The sequence below is a fragment of the Heloderma suspectum genome, chromosome 3 (assembly GCF_057233095.1).
Source record: "Heloderma suspectum isolate Gila_16-S chromosome 3, 16-S_ref, whole genome shotgun sequence".
NCBI classification, from domain to species: Eukaryota; Metazoa; Chordata; class Lepidosauria; order Squamata; family Helodermatidae; genus Heloderma; species Heloderma suspectum.
This window is the reverse complement of record NC_139460.1, coordinates 316392421-316411142: the sequence shown is the minus strand read 5'-3', so window position 1 is coordinate 316411142 and position 18722 is coordinate 316392421. Positions and strand designations below refer to the sequence as shown.

Sequence of the window (18722 nt, the reverse complement as noted above, 5' to 3'; positions counted from 1 at the left end):
AGACTAAGCACAAATCAGGAAGTCCCTGGATCAAATCTCACTTCTGCCTCAGTCAACCCACTGTCTCTCAGCCCCTCTCCCATCTGCAATTTCAGGGTTCTTGTAAGAACTACAACAAGGTAATTATGTGAACTACCTTGAGCGTTGCAAAGCCCTATACAATGTTGTTTATGTTTTTCCTTCCTTTGGGGTAAGCCCTTAATTCAAGATGGTTTACACAAAGCTAGAAACAAGCAAATTACATCAAAACTATGCAATTAAAAGTACTTGAAACCATTAAAAATCCTCTTAGATAAAACATCACATCAGGCAGCAATAGGGGAAAAAAAAAGAATTATCTAAACAGTAGGGGGTTTACTCTGCTTCGTAAAAGACCATCATCCCAATCCAACTTTAGTCATGCTTTTAAAAGGCATATTGCTCCTGACAAGTTGCAGGAGATTGTTTTATTTATTTATTTAGTTTATTTATTTCATTTCTATACCGCCCAATAGCCGAAGCTCTCTGGGTGGTTCACAAAAACTAAAACCAAACAACACACAATAAAACAATTTAAAATATATAGAACATTAAAACCACAATATAACAATACAACCACAATAAAACCTAGCAGCAGTACAGGAGTTTAAAATACAGATTTAAAACAGCAAAGATAAAAATTTAGAAAGCTAAAAAGCCTGGGAAAATAAAAAGGTCTTCACCTGGCGCCGAAAGGAGTACAATGTAGGCGCCAGGCGAACCTCACTAGGGAGCTCATTCCAGAGCCGGGGGTGCCACAACAGAAAAAGCCCTCCTCCTAGTAGCCACCCGCCTCACTTCCTTTGGCAGGGGCTCACGGAGAAGGGCCTCTGAAGATGACCTTAAGGTCCAGGCAGGCGCATATGGGAGGAGGCGATCCTTCAGGTAACCAGTTTTGAGTGCACTTCTCATGGAGAGCAAGCAGTGTGGATAGATAGCAGTGGCACTCAAATGCAGACTTCATCAGATTTATGCCCCAAATTCCTGATTCCACAAGCAAGATATATAGATGTAGATATGTTAATGTATATGTACAAAGGAAGCCTCCTTTCCAAGACCAGGACAACCAGTGTCGGGCATAACTGGACCTCTCTAGAGAGACATTTATACAAAGCTCAGACTACAACTCTGATCCTTAAAGCAGCAAGGAGACATTTCCCATGGCATGGGTACAGACTCTGGCCTTCTCTGCAGATCTCAAGAGATGGACAGACTCATACAGGGAGAAGCACTTCCTCAGATAGACTGGACCCAAGCTACATAGTGCTTTAAAGATCAAAACCAGCACCCTGAATTGGACCCAGACAAAAACTGACACGCAGTGCAGAGCACATAAATTTGGTGTCATGAGCCTGACAATCCACATCACAAGGAAGAGAGGCATTAATTTCTGCGCCAGCTAAATTGCTCATTGAATTCTTCCTGTTCCTATTGGGTCATACTGGATTTCACTTGTCAAGTACCAGGTAAGTAACTTGCCAGGATCCAGAATATTTTTGCCTATACTTGCCATATCAATTATTAATTAATGGCCTAATTAATTCATTAATGTACAAGTAAGATTATACCCTGGATGTCCTTGTTTATATATTGCTACTCTGTTTCTGCTCAGTCTTTTTGCTAGCCAGGTACTCATTTTCAAAGTGCATATATTTAAAACCATTCACATGAATAAACAACAAACAGAAGTCTGTTTGGCAACCGTTGCACAGAATACTTGGATTTCTGAATCCTTTGTTAGGCTGGATTTTGTGTGGGCAATACAAGAAACATTGGAATTAAAACCTCTCAAGACACAAACGTTTACCAGCATTAATGGGAACGTCCCCAGGTTCAAGGAGCTGCATTTCTTAAGTAACTCCTTGCTTTCTCATGGGGTCCACTTCAAGTGCTGTTAAATCTATAAAAATCAATAGTGAGTCTATGTATTATGTGGCAGTTCCATCTAAAAATATCTAGTATGGTATATGGGCCAGATACAATAGAGCAGCCAAGCACAAGTAATTTACCAAACAAATCTAAAGCACTCTCACATTGATTTTTGCAGTTTTTTAGCCCCTAGTCACTAAGCAGAGATGGGGGGGGGAAACGGCTTACTCATAGAGTGTGCTAGTTCTTGGGGCTACGACATGTTCATCCTCATGCCTCTGAAGCAGTGTTGCTGGCCAGTTACCATTACCAATGAATTTCTAGGTCATCTTCCCGGCTTGCACTATTTACTTTTATGGCCAAAATATGTAAATATTATTTTTTGAAATGTTTCAGTTGGTTGCCTATCAGTTGCTAAAAATCACACCAATCAAATGTTTTAATGTTCAAGTATACCCAGAGGTAACTATTAATATTTGACACGCAATGAGGAAAAAAATGGTGTGTGTGATTATTTTTCATGGTGGTATTAATGACCACAATGGGAACTGAGGGAATAATCAAGGCACCCATTTGATCAGGGACCATTTTAATGAGTATAAATATTTGGTGTATATATACAAGCAGACAAAGAAGAAAAAAAGAACTTTTAATACTAAGAACAAAACTAAATGCAGACATCCATGCTTACTCAAAACACAAGTGGATGAGTTCCTTTGCCAGTGCAATTTTTCTTTTAAATATAAAGTATTTTTTTGTTCTTAGATTTTTATCTCTCCCTATCTCTCCTTCCCAATCTCTCTCTCTGTGTCTGAATATCTACATATGTATCTGAAGAGGATAAATTTGACTATTGCTTGAGCCTGGGCAGCAAGCTATGAAAAATGATTACTTTATGCACTTACAGTATCCATTCCCTGAGCACATCCCTGACTTAGACATGTTGCATGTGGAGTGCTATCCATTTTATTTACTCATAAGTATCATTAACACATGCAAGACTGACACCTCTGCTGCCATGTATGTCACTCGCTCTCTTCAAGCCTTTAGTAGTCCCATGCTTATCTATTTCAGTCAAATATATTTCTTATCGAAAAAAAGAGTGAGCAACCTGACAATACAGTGTTATCGAGTTTTTTCAGCTGAGACCCACATGTCATTCAGCATGCAGACATGCCTGTGCTTGATTGATGGATGGGTTTGTGACAAATAAAACGAGGATCAACAGCTTTGCACCTTTCCCCCCCATCAGGAACCCAGAGTAAAGCACAACTCTGTAACAATGGCCGGATTAGGGATGCATTAGCTCTCCATCGACCAAAACCCATCCATTCCCATCAATACTTTGCACTTAATAACCTGAAGCTATGATAAGAAAACAAAAGAAGGAGAAAGGGGCAGGAGAAAACAAATCAATAGAAGAAAGGAATGTCCATAAGATGTACCATCCAAATGAAGAATTTATTTTATTTTATTTTTTGCTGAATTGGTAGGATAATGCCCCTTGACAAGAGAACAATGTACTGTCAGGGTTTATCAGTGAGAAATTGGCACAGTGCTAAGCACAGGCTTGGCATCTGAACGATGGCACTTACTGTGGCTACAAAAACATATCATTCCCAATGTGTAGACAATACCTGCCAGTATCCATCCAGCATTACCAAACATCAGAAATCTTTAAGAATAACCTATGTCTTATGATGTAGAGACCTCATTTTGCTTCCCTATTTTATTCCTAATCAGAACTAAAACAATATTAACCATTGATGTGTGCCTTTATTCTGAGGCAGCAGAACTGGGGGACCACCAGTTACATTGGTCTTTGAAAAATAAGCAAGATATTGGGGGGGGGAGAGATCGAGAGAGAGGGAGAGATCTGCTCTTCTTCTAAAACAAAGGAATTCACAAGTCAATGTCAAATATTCCATGAAGCCAAGAAAGAGCATCCTTGTGTAAATCTTAGACTAGGACTCACTTGGTTCTCACTAAAGTGGTAAACCTGTGTCTGGGCTATACCATGTCAGTTGACAGGTGGGGGTGTCACATGACCAAATGCTCCTCCACACAAAATCATTCCCTGCATATAGAAAATTAGTGTGGAAGGGAGAAGGGTTCTAGCTCAAAGTTTCCCCTGATAGGCCCATTTTCCATGTGCAGGGAATCTGTATATAGAGGAACATTCAATCATGTATGCCCACATAGCCCAGGTACAGATTTACCAGTGAGAACTGGGCCTACATTTCTTTTTTTAATTTTATTTATTACTGAATTTATAAACCCCCATTCAATACAAGCCTTCGATGGCCATGTAGAATTAAGTCTGCAACCCTATACGTGCTTACCTATCCCACTGAAGTTCTATTGAATTCAGTATCTTATTGAACTCAGTGAGGCTTACCTCTGTGTAGTCATGTATAGGATTACATTGTTAAAATAAAAATAAAATAAAACTTAGTAAAAAAATAAATAAAGAACACCCAAAATTACAATATAAAACTACAGCCATAAAAGCAATGAAATCCAGCAAAGCTACACAAATGCAACTAAGACCAGCTATAAAACAGACTGGGATGGCTGGACAAATTTGCCTGGTGCCCAAAGACATCAAGGTTAGCACCAGGTGAATTTCTTTGGGGAGGGCGTTCCATTTGGGGGGAACCACAACTTCATCCACCTCAGCAGCAGCAGGAACAAGTGCCTCTTGCTCACTAGCCTTGACAGGCAGACACAAACAGTCAGCACCCTCCTGCCTGCTCTACAGCACTTCTCCCCAGAGAGCTTCTGCCCTTTCCCCTCCTAATTAAGCACATGGCATAGCATCTGCTACTGGCAGTGTGCAATAGCTGCTGGTACCTTTGCATGGAAACAGGGACACTGCATTAAGGAGGAAGCATGAAGCTAACCCATACAAAGAGTCATCACAATGGGACAGGTCTACAATTGGCTTATTTATTCGGGAACAGAATATGCTACCTTTCCATTTAAATATCTCATATTTGTCAGGGTGGACACTGAGCCCATAGAATCCCAGAGTAGTTCTGATTCGGAGGAAGAGCAGTCGCTCCTGGGAAAGGAGCGCGCCCCTTTTTCCCAGGGCCCGCAGCTGACAGAGTTTCCTCCCACCCACATTCCTAAATTAGAAAGCAGTCCAGGGAGTGACCCAGCACCGATAGCAGACTGGCTGGATGTGCGGCGCAGACGCAGAGAGCGGCGCCAAATGGAGAGCGCGGAAAGGAGGCGTAGCGCCCGGTTGGCGCTCAAAGAACGGTTGTGCCCAGAGGATCCAAGGGAAAAGGGGAGGGATTCTCCCTAGTCCTTATATTCAGGGGTCTGCCAGTAATTGCTTTTCAAATGGGGACCAACTGTTCTAACTTAGGGCATAGAGATGCTGCTGCTCAGATCTAGTTGGTACCTGTAGTGCTGTTAAGTTGTAAAAGAAGAATAAAGCTTTGAAAAGAATCCCTTTGTCTGTGTCTGGACTTGGCTATTGGATTAGACTGAGAGCCCTCCAAGGAGCCCTTGACAATATTAAAAACCACACATTAAAACAAGAAAATAGCAAAACCAATACCATTCAAGAGTTGGAATCTGCAATAAGCAATACAAGCCTAGCAGTGATAAAATCCAGCAGAACCAACAGAGCCATCTCAATTAAAATGGCTTGCAGTGACAATGCTGGGAGATCTGGGCAAATAAAAAAGTCTTTGCCTGGCACGGGAAGCATGTCAGATTTGGGGCTCAGTCAGCTTCCCTGACTGAGGGCTATCCACATATAGGGTTGTATCCAATGTTAGTCCCACTTAGACTAGACCGATTGAAATGAATGGGACTTAAGTTAGACTAACATTGATACAACGCATAGCAGGGATGGGAAACCTCTGCCCCACAGGCCCAATTTGGCCCAACTGGCCCACAGAGCCTCAGCTGAGGCCCCGGCCCCTCCCCAAACCCTGCTCTTTCAGGGCTAGTGGAGAGAGAAATCCCCACCGTTATCTCTCATCAGTGATCGGAGATAACAGTGGTGGTCCCTTAGTGCACTGCTCACCTTCCCAACTGGGAGGGTAAGTAGCACGCTGCAAGCTTTGCCTGCCCCATTTCCTCCCAATGGAGGAAGGGGTGTGGCAGCTGAAGTCACCCTGGCTGAGATGCCGGGTTGGGCAGCAGTCCTCCACCCAGCACCTTGGTGGATATGCTGTGCACAGGCTTTCCCTGACTGGAGAAAGCCTGCACTGATTTTACAGTTTGTAAACAAATGGTGGTACAGGTCATTTCTAAGGTGATGTCTGCCTTCAATGGGTTTTGTAACTTGTTGTATAAAAAAATAATTTTAAACATTTTTAAATGTCCTGTCTGATTAATCAGGGGCTCCTTTGGGTTGATTTAAGATTTTGTAGTTGATCAATCGACTAAACAATGTAGCCCCAGTTTGAACCTTGGGCTCTCATATCCAAGCCTCATGTTCTGTCCATTGTAGCCCCCACATCCCCTTCGTAGTTTCTCTTCCATTCACAGGTCATGGAACTAGTCAAAGAAACAAATGGAAAGAGGAACTTAAAGTAAAATGCATGATGAATGTGTAGACATAAATCCTTTTTAAATAAATGTGTATGTGGGGAGGACAAAGGCAGAATCTACCACCATTGAGCAGTAAGTGAAGGAGGTAGGAACCTGCATCGTTTCTGTCACATGTTGCTTGGTGGCAGAAGCAGGGGGTTTACAGGACCCCACAGGGCAGGTGTGCAGCTGCTGAGTGGGCAGTAGTGCCCAGAACTGGGGGTGAGCACTGGGTGTTCCTAGCTGTTCAACAGCTATGTCCCTGCATGATGTGGTCCCAACAGCACCCTGGCTCCACGACCACCAAACAAGGTCCAGCGTTAAAGAAATTAGCTCTCATCTTCCCTTGGTCACCTCTCAGCAGTGGAGTATGCATGTTTCCTGCATCCCCGCCATGGGTAGGATATCTGATAATCCTAAATTATAGCTTGTTTCATTGCATTGGAGCACACGGTACATGAATCCCAGCCAGCTAGCCACATAAGCCTCCTTGAAACTTATTTCCCCAATGTGATCTTTAAAATAGTAAAACCTCTTGATTGGCCATATACGGATACATGTATGTTCATTGGTTACTTCACCTGTCAGAACTGTAATGGAAGCTGGGTCAGGGACTACGGTAAAGAACGCTGTTCTGGTGTGATCCCATCTGGACCCTGACTGTAACATCCTAAGTCATGGAACCAGATAACTATTGTTGCCTATTTACCTCGGTTATACAAAGAAGAAAAACCAATAATTTCACTAGCAGGTCTTGGGATACATTTAAAGTAGCACTTTGGGTCTCAGCTGAAATTTATAGTTTGATCAGCCAATGGTAATCCATGTAACAGGGTAATTTCTTTTATCTGGACTTCTGTTTATCCAAATGTTTTGAAAGCCCCTGAGTCCCTTCAAATAGAAGATGATTTTACTCTGTAAGTGACTGAGCAGTAAATCAGTCCTTCTGAGGAATGAGGTTTCCTCTGCTGTCATTCTCATGGATGAACAGCTGCAAAACTACATGTCTTAATCATTCCATTCTATTTCAGCACTTAAATTAATCATATACTGTTTTTAAAAAGATCAAGAAGCATTTGAATACTGGAAATGGAAATATCAACCACAAAAATCATAAATAATGCAAATATTTCTCAAATCTCATAGCAAATAGTGTTGGAATCTTAAGTTCAACAGTAAGGGGATGATCTAACTAAAGTTAAGCTCTTTTAGTTCTATTGATAGCAATGGCAAAGATGTAAATGCTTGATTCTGCCATTGAAATGTATTGGGCTTAAATGTGTTTAACTATAGCTGGATTGTGCCCTACCACATTAATGCACATTCACAACACCACAATGCTTTCATATTACTAAAAGTAGGAAAGAGTAACAACTAAATACCAGTTTTCCTAGAATTTATTTTTCTGGTGCATTATTGCTGTTTAATGTAGCGGAGGGGAAAGCGTAAAACACCAAGAGGCTTCTTTCAAAATGTATCTCAAATACATGAACACATCCATTGAAAAAAAAAAATATACACAGACATTGCTTTGTACTCCAAAACAAGGGCCATGAAGTTGAGAAAGGATCTATTACAATATTCTTACATAATAAATAGGGTTATCCCTGTTGTAAATTATATTCTCAATGGAGCCTTAATTATAAATCCATAATTAATTACTGCTTCTGTTTTTCCCCCAAACATAAAATAATTATCTGCTTCTGATGATATCATCATCTCTAGAGCAACCAATTATGTCCTCACTGATATCAAGTGTAAAGTGAATATAAGCAAGAAAGCTGGAGCAGGTGATCACCCTTCCCTATCCCCACCTTACTATGACCTGTGAAAATGACATGTGTGAAGACACTAAGTCCTGCTATCACAGCCACTTTGAGTGACTTCTTTGCTTGCAGCCATGCACAAAACCTTAGGATTCTCTATGTGCAGAATGGATACAGGAAATATTATCTACCAACATACTTGATGGTTGAACCAAACCTGAAGATTCAAAAGGATTATACATACACCTGCCAACTCAAGACACCTTTTTCCAGCTAAGTTTAATATTCACAGATCATTCTGGTTGCTTGGAACATTGCTCCAAAACCAAACCAAAAATGACATTTCAGATCATTGTGATATATCTGGCTGTTCATAGAAACCATGCAGAGCTGTTACAAGTATCAGAAGAAACAGCTTCTTTTCTGATACTTTATCAGAAGCAAAGGGAGCAAAGTTTACACAGATACTGCATCCATTTTGGGACTGATCTAGGTCATCTAAGAACCAGAAGTACCACAGGAAACTGCCTTGTATGGAATTGGGCTATCTAACTCATCGTCTGCATAGCAGCTTTCCAGGGCTTCAGACAGGGGTCTTTCCCTGCCCTACCTGGAGATGCTGGGCATTGAACCTGGGACTATCTGCCTGCAAAGCATGTGCTCTACCACTGGCCCTTCCCGTAAGTGTTTCTCTACTGCATTTTACCATTTGTGGGCTAGAGATCTAACAGATGGATTTTGCTCAATTTTTTAAAACTGAAGCTTGAGTAGTGTAGAAGTGCAAAACATTTCGAAACTTTGGAAAAATTCAAAGCTCAAGCTCTAATAGCGAAAGCAGTATGTTAATTTGCTCTGCGCCAAACAGTCTCCTCTTTCTCTATGGTTCAGTGCAGGTATGTTTCCTCTGTGCCAAACAGCACCTGATCTGATATGTGTTTTTGACTTCTATTACCTGCATCCTCCCACTTTCCTCCCCCCACCCCATTTCTATTTGGGTTTGTTTTTATTTGTTTTGCTTCATAGGCAGACTTCAGGGGGCGCTGCTAGGCCTTGGGGCAGTTGCTAGGAGGCAATGCCTACTCCCCCCGCCCAGATTGTATTGTTTCAAATGGGACGAATCAGAGAGTGGGGAGGGAGGGGCAGTGGTGGCTGCTTCCATGATGCCCTGCTCATGGGTGAGGTGGGGTGTGTGTGTGAGAGAGGTGGGGGTTGTGGGCAGGGTGATGCAGGAGGAGTCAGCAGGGCACAAGACCAGCACCATAGTGGATGGCTCTGGCACAGGGCCGGTGAAAGGCAGCATTTTTTCTTCTCCCCCCGCCACCCCAGGCTTACCTCTTGTTTTTCAGGCCCAGGTAAGGGTGGGGGGGGCTTCTGGGGGGGCTTAGAATACCCCCTTTCCCTGCAACAAAGGAGGGTGGGTTTTTCTATATTTTCATGTAATGGGAGGGGTTCTTATTGGAAGGAGGCTAATTGTGTGGGTGAATAAGAGCAAGAGAGATGGGTTGGAAGACCCCATTTGTGAGGGGAGGCTTGGTTTAATGTAGTGGGAAGAGGTTGTATTATTGGGGTGCTTATTGATGGAAAACTGATGTGGGAGTTGGGAGAGGGAAGGAAAGATGGAAATGTCCCCTGAAAGTTGTTCCATTCCCAAGGGAAAGGGCCAAACAGATTTTCATCCAACCATTCTCAGATTACTTATGCTGATGGCAACGTGGGCTTTACACTAGTAAAACGGAATAATAGCATGATAAACTGACCAGTCAGAGGCAAAAAGGGTATAGAGGAAAATGTACATGCAAGAGACATTGGAGGGGGACACTGTGTATAGGTGTTTCTATGCTAATGCTAGAAGCCTCTGACCCAAGATGGGGAAGTTGGGAGTGCCATCTTTTAAAGGAGAACATAAATATACCTGACAGAGCGCCTTCTCCCCATCAACCTGCTCAATCACTGAGGTCATCAGAAGGCATGCTCCTGATGGTTCCGCTTGGACCTATGGTCCAACTGGAGTCCACTCAGAGAATAGCCTTCAGTGTGGTGGCCCCCTTCCTATGGAACTCCCTGCCTCTGGAGTCAGGCAGGCACGAACACTGCGTTGTTTCTGGCATCTCTTAAAAACAGCTTTATTCTAGGAAGCCTTCCTTGATTGATCAGCCACAGTTTTATTGTTACTGGTTGGTTTGTTTTTTTAAATATTTTTTAATATGGTGTTACAGTTCTTTTATCTTTCTATCATCTTATGTTTTATTGTTCACCACTCTGGAATCTGTTTAGATGTTAAGTGGTATATAAATGCTGTAAATAAAGAAATAAAAATAAAAAAATATAATAGGCATAACAGAAACTTGGGGGAATGGTGAGGAATGGTGGGATACAGTGATCTTTGGATACAAACTCTATAAGAAGGACAGGCAAGGGCATATGGAGGGTGCTGTCACTCTGTACATCAAAGAAGGTCAAGCAAACTAGAAATTTCAAAGGAGGTAGAGTCCAGCACAGTCATATTTGACACCAAAAGAGAACACGTTTTAAAAATTAGGGAATTGGTAAAGAGGAATTTGAAACAGAAGCTCAGGTTGAACGTATACTGCAGATCAAGAAAGGTATGAAGCAATCACAAGTGGTGTCAAGGAAGCTATTGGTGAAAGGAAGGCTTCTTTCAGAAAATGGAGTCTTGACCGAACAAGAACAAAAAGGAACACAAACAACCACAAAAAATGCCTACAGACAATAAGGGATGCAAAAAAGGAGTTTGAGACATATATTGTTAATAGCTAAGGGTGTGGACAAATCCCAAACCAAATTGGGCTGACTCAGACAGATTCAGGAAGTGTCCAAACCAAAGCAGGGCTCCCAAGCAGACCAAATCCAAATCTGAACAATCATGGAGATTCAGGATTTAGAGAAACACAGAGACACAGGCAGCATGACTCCAAAACGTGATACATTTCTCTCCAAGTGTCACATCTCCAGCGTTCCGGATTCAAGGGTCCAAGAGTTCCAAGCTGGTCCACACAAACAGGGATCAGGCAAAAGGGAAGGTCTCAGCAGTCCAGGTGACAGACAACAACATCCCGAGACAACACAGCAAACAAGGAGCAGGCAGAAGGATAGTCAGAATTCAGTTCAGAAGTACTCACACCAGGAATCAGTCAACACAGCGGTCAAAATACACAGTTAGTGACTGCAGCTGAAAAGGTCCTCCTTCTGAAAAAGCCTCCTATGTGTAACCAGACCTTTTCTCACAAGGAGGCCTCTGGATTAGTCTAGCATTCCTTCCGAGTTCCTGTCTTTTCAGGTGGCATCTCTCCTGAGGGCTTGTTGGCTTCTTTGCCTCCACTTCTAAGGCAGAGTCCTTCCTCCATAGGTAATACCGTCATAGTATTCACCCTTGAGAACCTAGGCTCCTCCTGGTCTAATGGCAGATTTTGGGCATTGCTGGTGGCTGTTTTTATTCTCCCAGTATTTTAGCATTTTAGTTTCCTAATCTTTTAGCTCTGGTGTTTTAAACCTGTATTTTAAATGTCTACATTGCTGCTAGGTTTTATTCTGGTTGTACTGCTATATTGTGGTTTTAAACTTTCATATTTTATATTGTTTTATGCTGCATTCTGTGGTTTTAACTTTTGTGAACCACCCAGAGAGCTTTGGCTATGGGGCCGTATTGAAATAAATAAATAAGTGTTCCAGTCTTTCTGCCACTGTATGTTCCACATCTATCATCCACCCCCGTACTAATGCACTTTCTGTGACTTTGGTGCAAACTGGGTAGAAAACAAAGAAGTCTTAAAACTGTTTTTTATTCATCATAACTCCCTAGCCTAGGAGTAAGCAACCTTATGGACTCGTGGGCACATCTGGTAATTTGAGAAACCGTCTTGGGCACAACCAGATAAAATGGCTGCCAGGGGTGGGCATGGCTAGTCACAAAGGACATGTAATCTGCCCAGAGTCTTTATGGGGAATTAAGATGGCAGCAGCTAGAAGCTCCCACTTGACTTCGAAACCATAGCTCCCAGAAATATTTATTTATTTATTTACAATATTTGTATACCACTCCATATCTAGAACAGATTTCAGAGCGGTGAACAGAAATGATAAAACAGTACAAGAATAAAAAGATTAAAATGCAACATTAAAATTATACTTGTTTTTAAAAATAGAAAAATATTTATAAATAAGTATTGGGAGGAGTAGGGTGTCTCGGTGGACACCAAGGAAGGTGTCTGGGGGCATCATGTTGACTAACCCTGTCCTAAGCCCTGCACTTGTCCTTCTGAAATGGTACAGGTTTCTTGCCTAGGACACCTCTATGATATATGCCATTTTCATACAAATTACCAAAAAATGCTGCACCTATCTTTCTGAAATTTTGCAGGTTTCTTAACTAGGGCCACCTCTGTGCTATATGCCATTTGCTCACATAAAATGTATGGGGATAAGCACATCCATTTTGTTTTGGTAAACCCCTAAACTGCAAAGGCTACTCTTGCACAAAGCTCCCTGCATCTATTTATCTGAAAGTTGGAAGGCTTGCTCCTCTCAGGAGTAACTATCCTTCAAGATCTCACGCAATTCTGCTCAGAAATAAAAAAAAGTTATAATCAGTTCCCTTTAAATACAACCACCAACAACCATAATTTAAAGCACAACCCCCACTCTCCAGCCCAGCTATTTCTCTGAAATGTGGCAGGTCTAGTCCCCTAAGAGACTATTATGCCTGAACGTGACATCCAATTATGACAAACAGAAGAAGAAGAAGAAGAAATGTTATAGCCATTTGTTGATTTCCAATGATAGTCAATGGGAGGCATGAAGATTTTAATTTCCAAATTCAGATTAAGATTCGGACATGAGTCGAAGTAGGCTGCCTCTGAATTGGTCTGGACTAAATTGGGCTGTTTTCCTAGTCACTGAATTGAGGCCTGAACCAGATCTTGTGGTCAGTGTATACCCCAGCTAATAACATTAAAACCAACAACAACAACAAAATATTTAAATACATCAGACTCAGGAAACCAGCCAGGGAGGCAGTTGGATCATTGGATGACAAGGGAGTTAAAGGAGTAATAAAAGAGGATGAGGAAATTGCAGAGAAACGTATTTAATTATTTGTATCTGTCTTCATTGCAGAAAATGTAGGGCAGATTGTTGTTGTTGTTCAGTCGTTCAGTTGTGTCCGACTCATCGTGACCCCATGGACCATAGCATGCCAGGCCTTCCTGTCCTGCGCTCTCTCCCAGAGTGTGCTCAAGTCCATATTCATTGCTTCGGTAACGCTATCTAGCCATCTCATCCTCTGCCGTCCCCTTCTCCTTTTGCCTTCGATCTTTCCCAGCATCAGGGTCTTTTCCAGTGACTTTTCTCTTCGCATTAGGTGGCCAAAATATTTGAGCTTCAGCTTCAGTATCTGCCCTTCCAATGAGCACTCAGGGTTGATTTCCTTTAGGAATGACTGATTTGACCTCCTTGCAGTCCAGGGGACTCGTAAGAGTCTTCTCCAGCACCACAGTTCGAAAGCATCCATTCTTCGGCGCTCAGCCTTCCTTATAGTCCACCTCTCACAGCCATACATTGCTACTGGGAAAACCATAGCTTTGATGATACGAACCTTTGTCGGCAAAGTGATGTCTCTGCTTCTTACTATGCTGTCTAGGTTTGCCATAGCTTTCCTCGCAAGGAGCAAGCGTCTTTTAATTTCATGGCTACAGTCACCGTCTGCGGTGATCTTGGAGCCCAAGAAAATAAAATCTGTCACTGCTTCCATTTCTTCCCCTTCTATATGCCAGGAAGTGATGGGGCCAGATGCCATGATCTTCGTTTTTTTAATGTTGAGTTTCAAACCAGCTTTTGCACTCTCCTCTTTCACCCTCAACAAGAGGCTCTTGAGATCCTCTTTGCTTTCTGCCATTAGGGTGGTATCGTCTGCGTATCTGAGGTTGTTGATAATTCTCCCGGCAATCTTAATTCCGACCTGTGATTCATCCAGCCCAGCATTCCTCATGATGTACTCTGCATATCAGTTAAATAAGCAGGGCGACAATATACAGCCTTGTCATACTCCTTTCCCAATTTTGAACCAATCGGTTGTTCCATGTCCGGTTCTTACTGTTGTCTTGACCCTCGTACAGGTTTCTCAGGAGACAGGTAAGGTGGTCTGGTACTCCCATCTCTTTAAGAGTTTGCCACAGTTTGTTGTGATCCACACAATCAAAGGCTTTAGCGTAGTCAATGAAGCAGAAATAGACGTTTTTCTGGAATTCTCTTGCTTTCTCCATGATCCAGCCAATGTTGGCGATTTGATCTCTAGTTCCTCTGCCTCTTCGAAACCCAGCTTGTACTTCCAGTAGTTCTCGGTTCACATGCTGTTGAAGCCTAGTTTGTAGGATTTTGAGCATAACCTTGCTGGCATGTGAAATGAGTGCAATTGTACGGTAGTTTGAACACTCTTTGGCATTGCCCTTCTTCGGAATTGGAATGTAAACTGACCTTATCCAGTCTTGTGGCCATGTTCCATGCGGTTTTCTTGGCAAGAATACTGGAGTGGGTTGCCAGTTCCTTCTCCGGTGGACCACGTTTTGTCAGAACTCTCCACCATGGCCTGTCCGTCTTGGGTGGCCCTGCACAGCATAACTTATGGCGTCACTGGATTACTGAGTAGGGCAGATACCCATGCCTAAATGGAGAATTTCAGGAATGGTGTCTGAGGAACTGAAGCAAATAGTGGTGACAAGACATGAAGTTCTAGACATTATTGACAAATAGAAAACAAACAAATCACTGGGTCCAGATGAAAATGCAACTCCACTCTCACAATGGAGTGATATAAACGGTGGGGTTCCCCATGGATCTGTATTAGGACCAGAGCTTTTAAACTTGTTCATAAATGATTTCAAATTAAGGGTGAGCAATGAGGTCACCAAGTTTACTGATGACACCAAATTATTGAGGGTGGTTAAAACAAAAATGGATAACAAAGAGCTCCAAAGGATTTCTCCAAACTGTGGAAATAGGCATGAAAGTAGCAAATGTAGTTCAATGTAAGGAAATACAGAGGTATGCACATTGGAGCAAAACAATCCTAACTATCTATATGCTGATAGGGTCATATCTGGCAGTTTCTGACCAGGAAAGGGATCTTGGGGTTGTGGTGGATAGCTTGCTGAAAACATTGGCTTGGAAAAGACAGATTTCATGTTGGGGATCATTAGAAAAGGAATTGAAAGTAAAACTGCCAATATCATAATGCCTTTATATTTAGAACATAAGAACATAAGAACATAAGAAGAGCCATGCTGGATCAGATCAGCATTCTGTTCACACAGTGGCCAGCCAGCTGTTGACCAGGGACGCACAAGCAGGGCATGAGCGCAACAGCACCCTCCCACCCATGTTCCCCAGCAAGTGGTGTGCATAGGCATACTACCTCTGGTACTGGAGGTAGCACACACAGCCATCAGGACTAGTAGCCACTGATAGCCTTCTCTTCCAGGAATTTGTCTAACCCCCTTTTAAAGCTATCCAAATTGGTGGACATCACTACATCCTCTGTTAGTAAATTCCATAGTTTAACTATGCGCTGTGTGAAGAAGTACTTCCTTTTATCTGTCCTGAATCTCCCACCAATCAGCTTCATGTGATGACCCCGGGTTCTAGTATTATGAGAGCGGGAGAAAAATGCCTCCCTATCCACGTTCTCCACACCATGCATAATTTTGTAGAACTCTATCATGTCTCCCCTGACCATCCTTTTTTCCAAGCTAAAGAATCCCAGCTGTTGTAACTTTCCCTCATAGGGGATGTTAGATAAAAAGTTCTTGCTTTCGGTTTAGAAGAAAAGGATGCCAGGCAGGCAGCAGTGGATCCAACACTATTTTATTGAACGTTTTGCAAAACAGGTGCAGAGCAGTCTGGACCCGAGACACGTGTGCAAAAGCCTTTTATACCTTATCACCTCTATTGTTCTTGCCAATAACCTACGAAACAGTCAGTACATTAGCTTACCAAGCCAATAGCCAATAAACAGTCAGTATCTGCTTACCAAGCCATTAGTCATGAGTGCGTCATTATGGTTCTCCTTTTTGCTCCGCCCAATTTTTCCCGCCACTCGGGCTCCTACGTAACTGAGGCGCCAACGGTTATGGAGTCTCTTTTTCTAACAGGGAGATGCTCCAGCCCCTTGATCAATTTAGTTGCCCTTTTCTGCACTTTTCCCAGCTCTACAATATCCTTTTTAGGTGTGGTGACGAGAACTGTACACAGCCGTGGAAGGAGCGGCCCCAGTCCTCCTCATTGCCTGACACTGAAGGCTGCGACCCTGGAGACGCCACGGGCTCTGGGGCTTCCTTTCTGCATCAACAGGGCAAGATGCCTGGCGTGGTTCCCACGTGTTGTTACTGCTCGAAGGCTGCGTTCTTGTACCCGATTACCTGGGAGTAAGCGCCATTGGGAAGAACGGGGCTTACTTCCGAGTAGACACGTGCAGGATTGCTCTGCTATAATACCCTTCGTTATTTATATGGGGTTGGATCCAGCTTTACTTATGCTTCGAGTAGACAGGCTGGGTTACAGACAATGGGAGTTGAGTTTGTAACCAATGGGATGGCTATGGGTCTACTCGTATGTGTGGATCCAACCCATTCTGTTCGTTTTTTACGTTTGTAAGGGCACAATCCTATGCATGCTGGGAGTTGTGGGCCTTTTCTCTGTCTGAACATGCATAGGATTGGGTCCTAAACCACTCTGCGTGTTGTTATTACCGTAACTAGCGCTACTACTTATTATTATTCTGTTTTAAATTTTTAGAGGTTTTATATTATGTTTTATCGATCCTGGAATGTCTTATGGTTGTGGTTGTTTGCTTTGAGATTGCTTGTTTGAAGTTGTTTTAGATATGTGTCCTTCTGTGTATATTGTCTGTTTGTGTTTTTTTTCTATGTATATGGCCTTTAATCTCTGTACTGTATTTTTAATGTTTTAAATCTTTGTAAACCACCCAGAGAGCTTTGGCTATTGGGTGGTATAGAAATGTAATTAATAATGATAATATTGTAGAGCTGGAAAAGGTGCAGAATAGGGCAACCAAAATTATCAAGGGGCTGGAGCAATTTCCCTATGAGGAAAGGTTACAATTGGGTGGGGGAGGTTTGCTCAGAAAAAAGCAAGCAAAGGGGGACATGATAGAGGTGTATAGGGAGAAATTTTTCTTCTCATAATAGAAGAACCTGGGGCCATCCAATGAAGTGGAGTGGTAGGAGATTCAGGAAAGATAAAAGGCAGTATTTCTTCACATAGCACATTGTTAAACTATGGAATTTGCTGCCACAAAATGTGGTGATGGCTGCCAACCTTGACAGCTTTTAAAGGGGTTCAGACAAATTCATAGAAGGTAAGGCTGTCAATAACTATTAGTCATACCAAGTACTGGACAACATGAGTGGGAGGATGCTGTTGTGCTCATCTCTTGATTGTGGGATTCCTTAGGCAGCTGGTTGGCCACTGTAGAAACTAAGTGCTGAACTACATAGGTCTTTGGTCTGATCCAGGAGGCTGTTCTTATGTTCTTATGCTATCACAACTAGCTTTGTTCTTAATGGACCAGCCAAATCTAGAGATAATAAAGAATGTGAACCTGCTGATTCTCCTGGACCTCTCAGTAGCCTTTGATAACGTTGATCAGGGAAAGCTGAGAGAAGCTCACAAGTCACATGTAGCCCACCAGTGAAACAAGCTGACCCACAGCACATGTCAGTTCAGAAGTGGCCATTTGCATGCTGCTGTTAGTTGAAGCACTTCTGCTTTCCATGGACTCACTTGGGAAATGCCTGTCCCAGCTGTGTGCGGGGGGCTGTTTCTGAGCTGCTGGTATCATCTTAGCCCTCCCAGAACTCCTGGGAGATGCATCCTCTGGGACACTCCATTCTGGCCCTGGAAGGATGAGGAGGTGCTTCAGGCTGGCTCAGAAGTGGCATGTAATTTAGCTTGGGATGTGTTGATTCCCAAGGACTGCTTGGGAAGTAGTGTAGCCAAAGCTAAATGCAGAAAGAATACTTGCCAGAGAACAGTGAACTAATTCTGAGCCAGCCAATGTCTCCTATCACCAGAACAGAGGGATGCCCAGGGGCTGCTGGGCTTATGCAGATATCTGTGAGGTATTTCTCCAAGAATTGCTGGGAGTTATAATGGGCAGCTGTTGGCCTGGATAGAGATAAATAACCGTGCAGTGTAGTTAAAATAATAGATAAAATAAAATTCAAACATAAAACAATATAAAGACTGGTATAGAAACTACTTTGGTTACCATATGGATAACCTTTACTGGGAAAGAGACAGGCTAAGCAAGACCCTGTTAATTAATTCTCCTGGACCTCTCAATGCCTTTTGATACCATCAACCATGGTATCCTTCTGGATAGGCTGAGTCGGGGTACTGCTTTTCAGAGGTTCTGCTCATACCTGGATGGCCAGTTCCAGAAGATGGTGCTAGAGGATTCCTCTACTCCTTGGCATTTATGCT

At 42.6% G+C, this 18722-nt stretch overlaps 1 protein-coding gene across 1 annotated transcript in view; it reads left to right on the top strand.

Annotated features, from left to right (window-relative positions):
* Positions 1-9378: 9378 nt before the first annotated feature.
* The window catches only part of LOC146351583 (uncharacterized), a 35577-nt gene continuing 26233 nt past the window's right edge, over positions 9379-18722 (top strand). The window contains exon 1 of the mRNA XM_084845706.1: positions 9379-9559. Within this exon, the coding sequence (XP_084701832.1) occupies positions 9379-9559 (181 nt within the window). The remainder of the gene's footprint in view (positions 9560-18722) is intronic.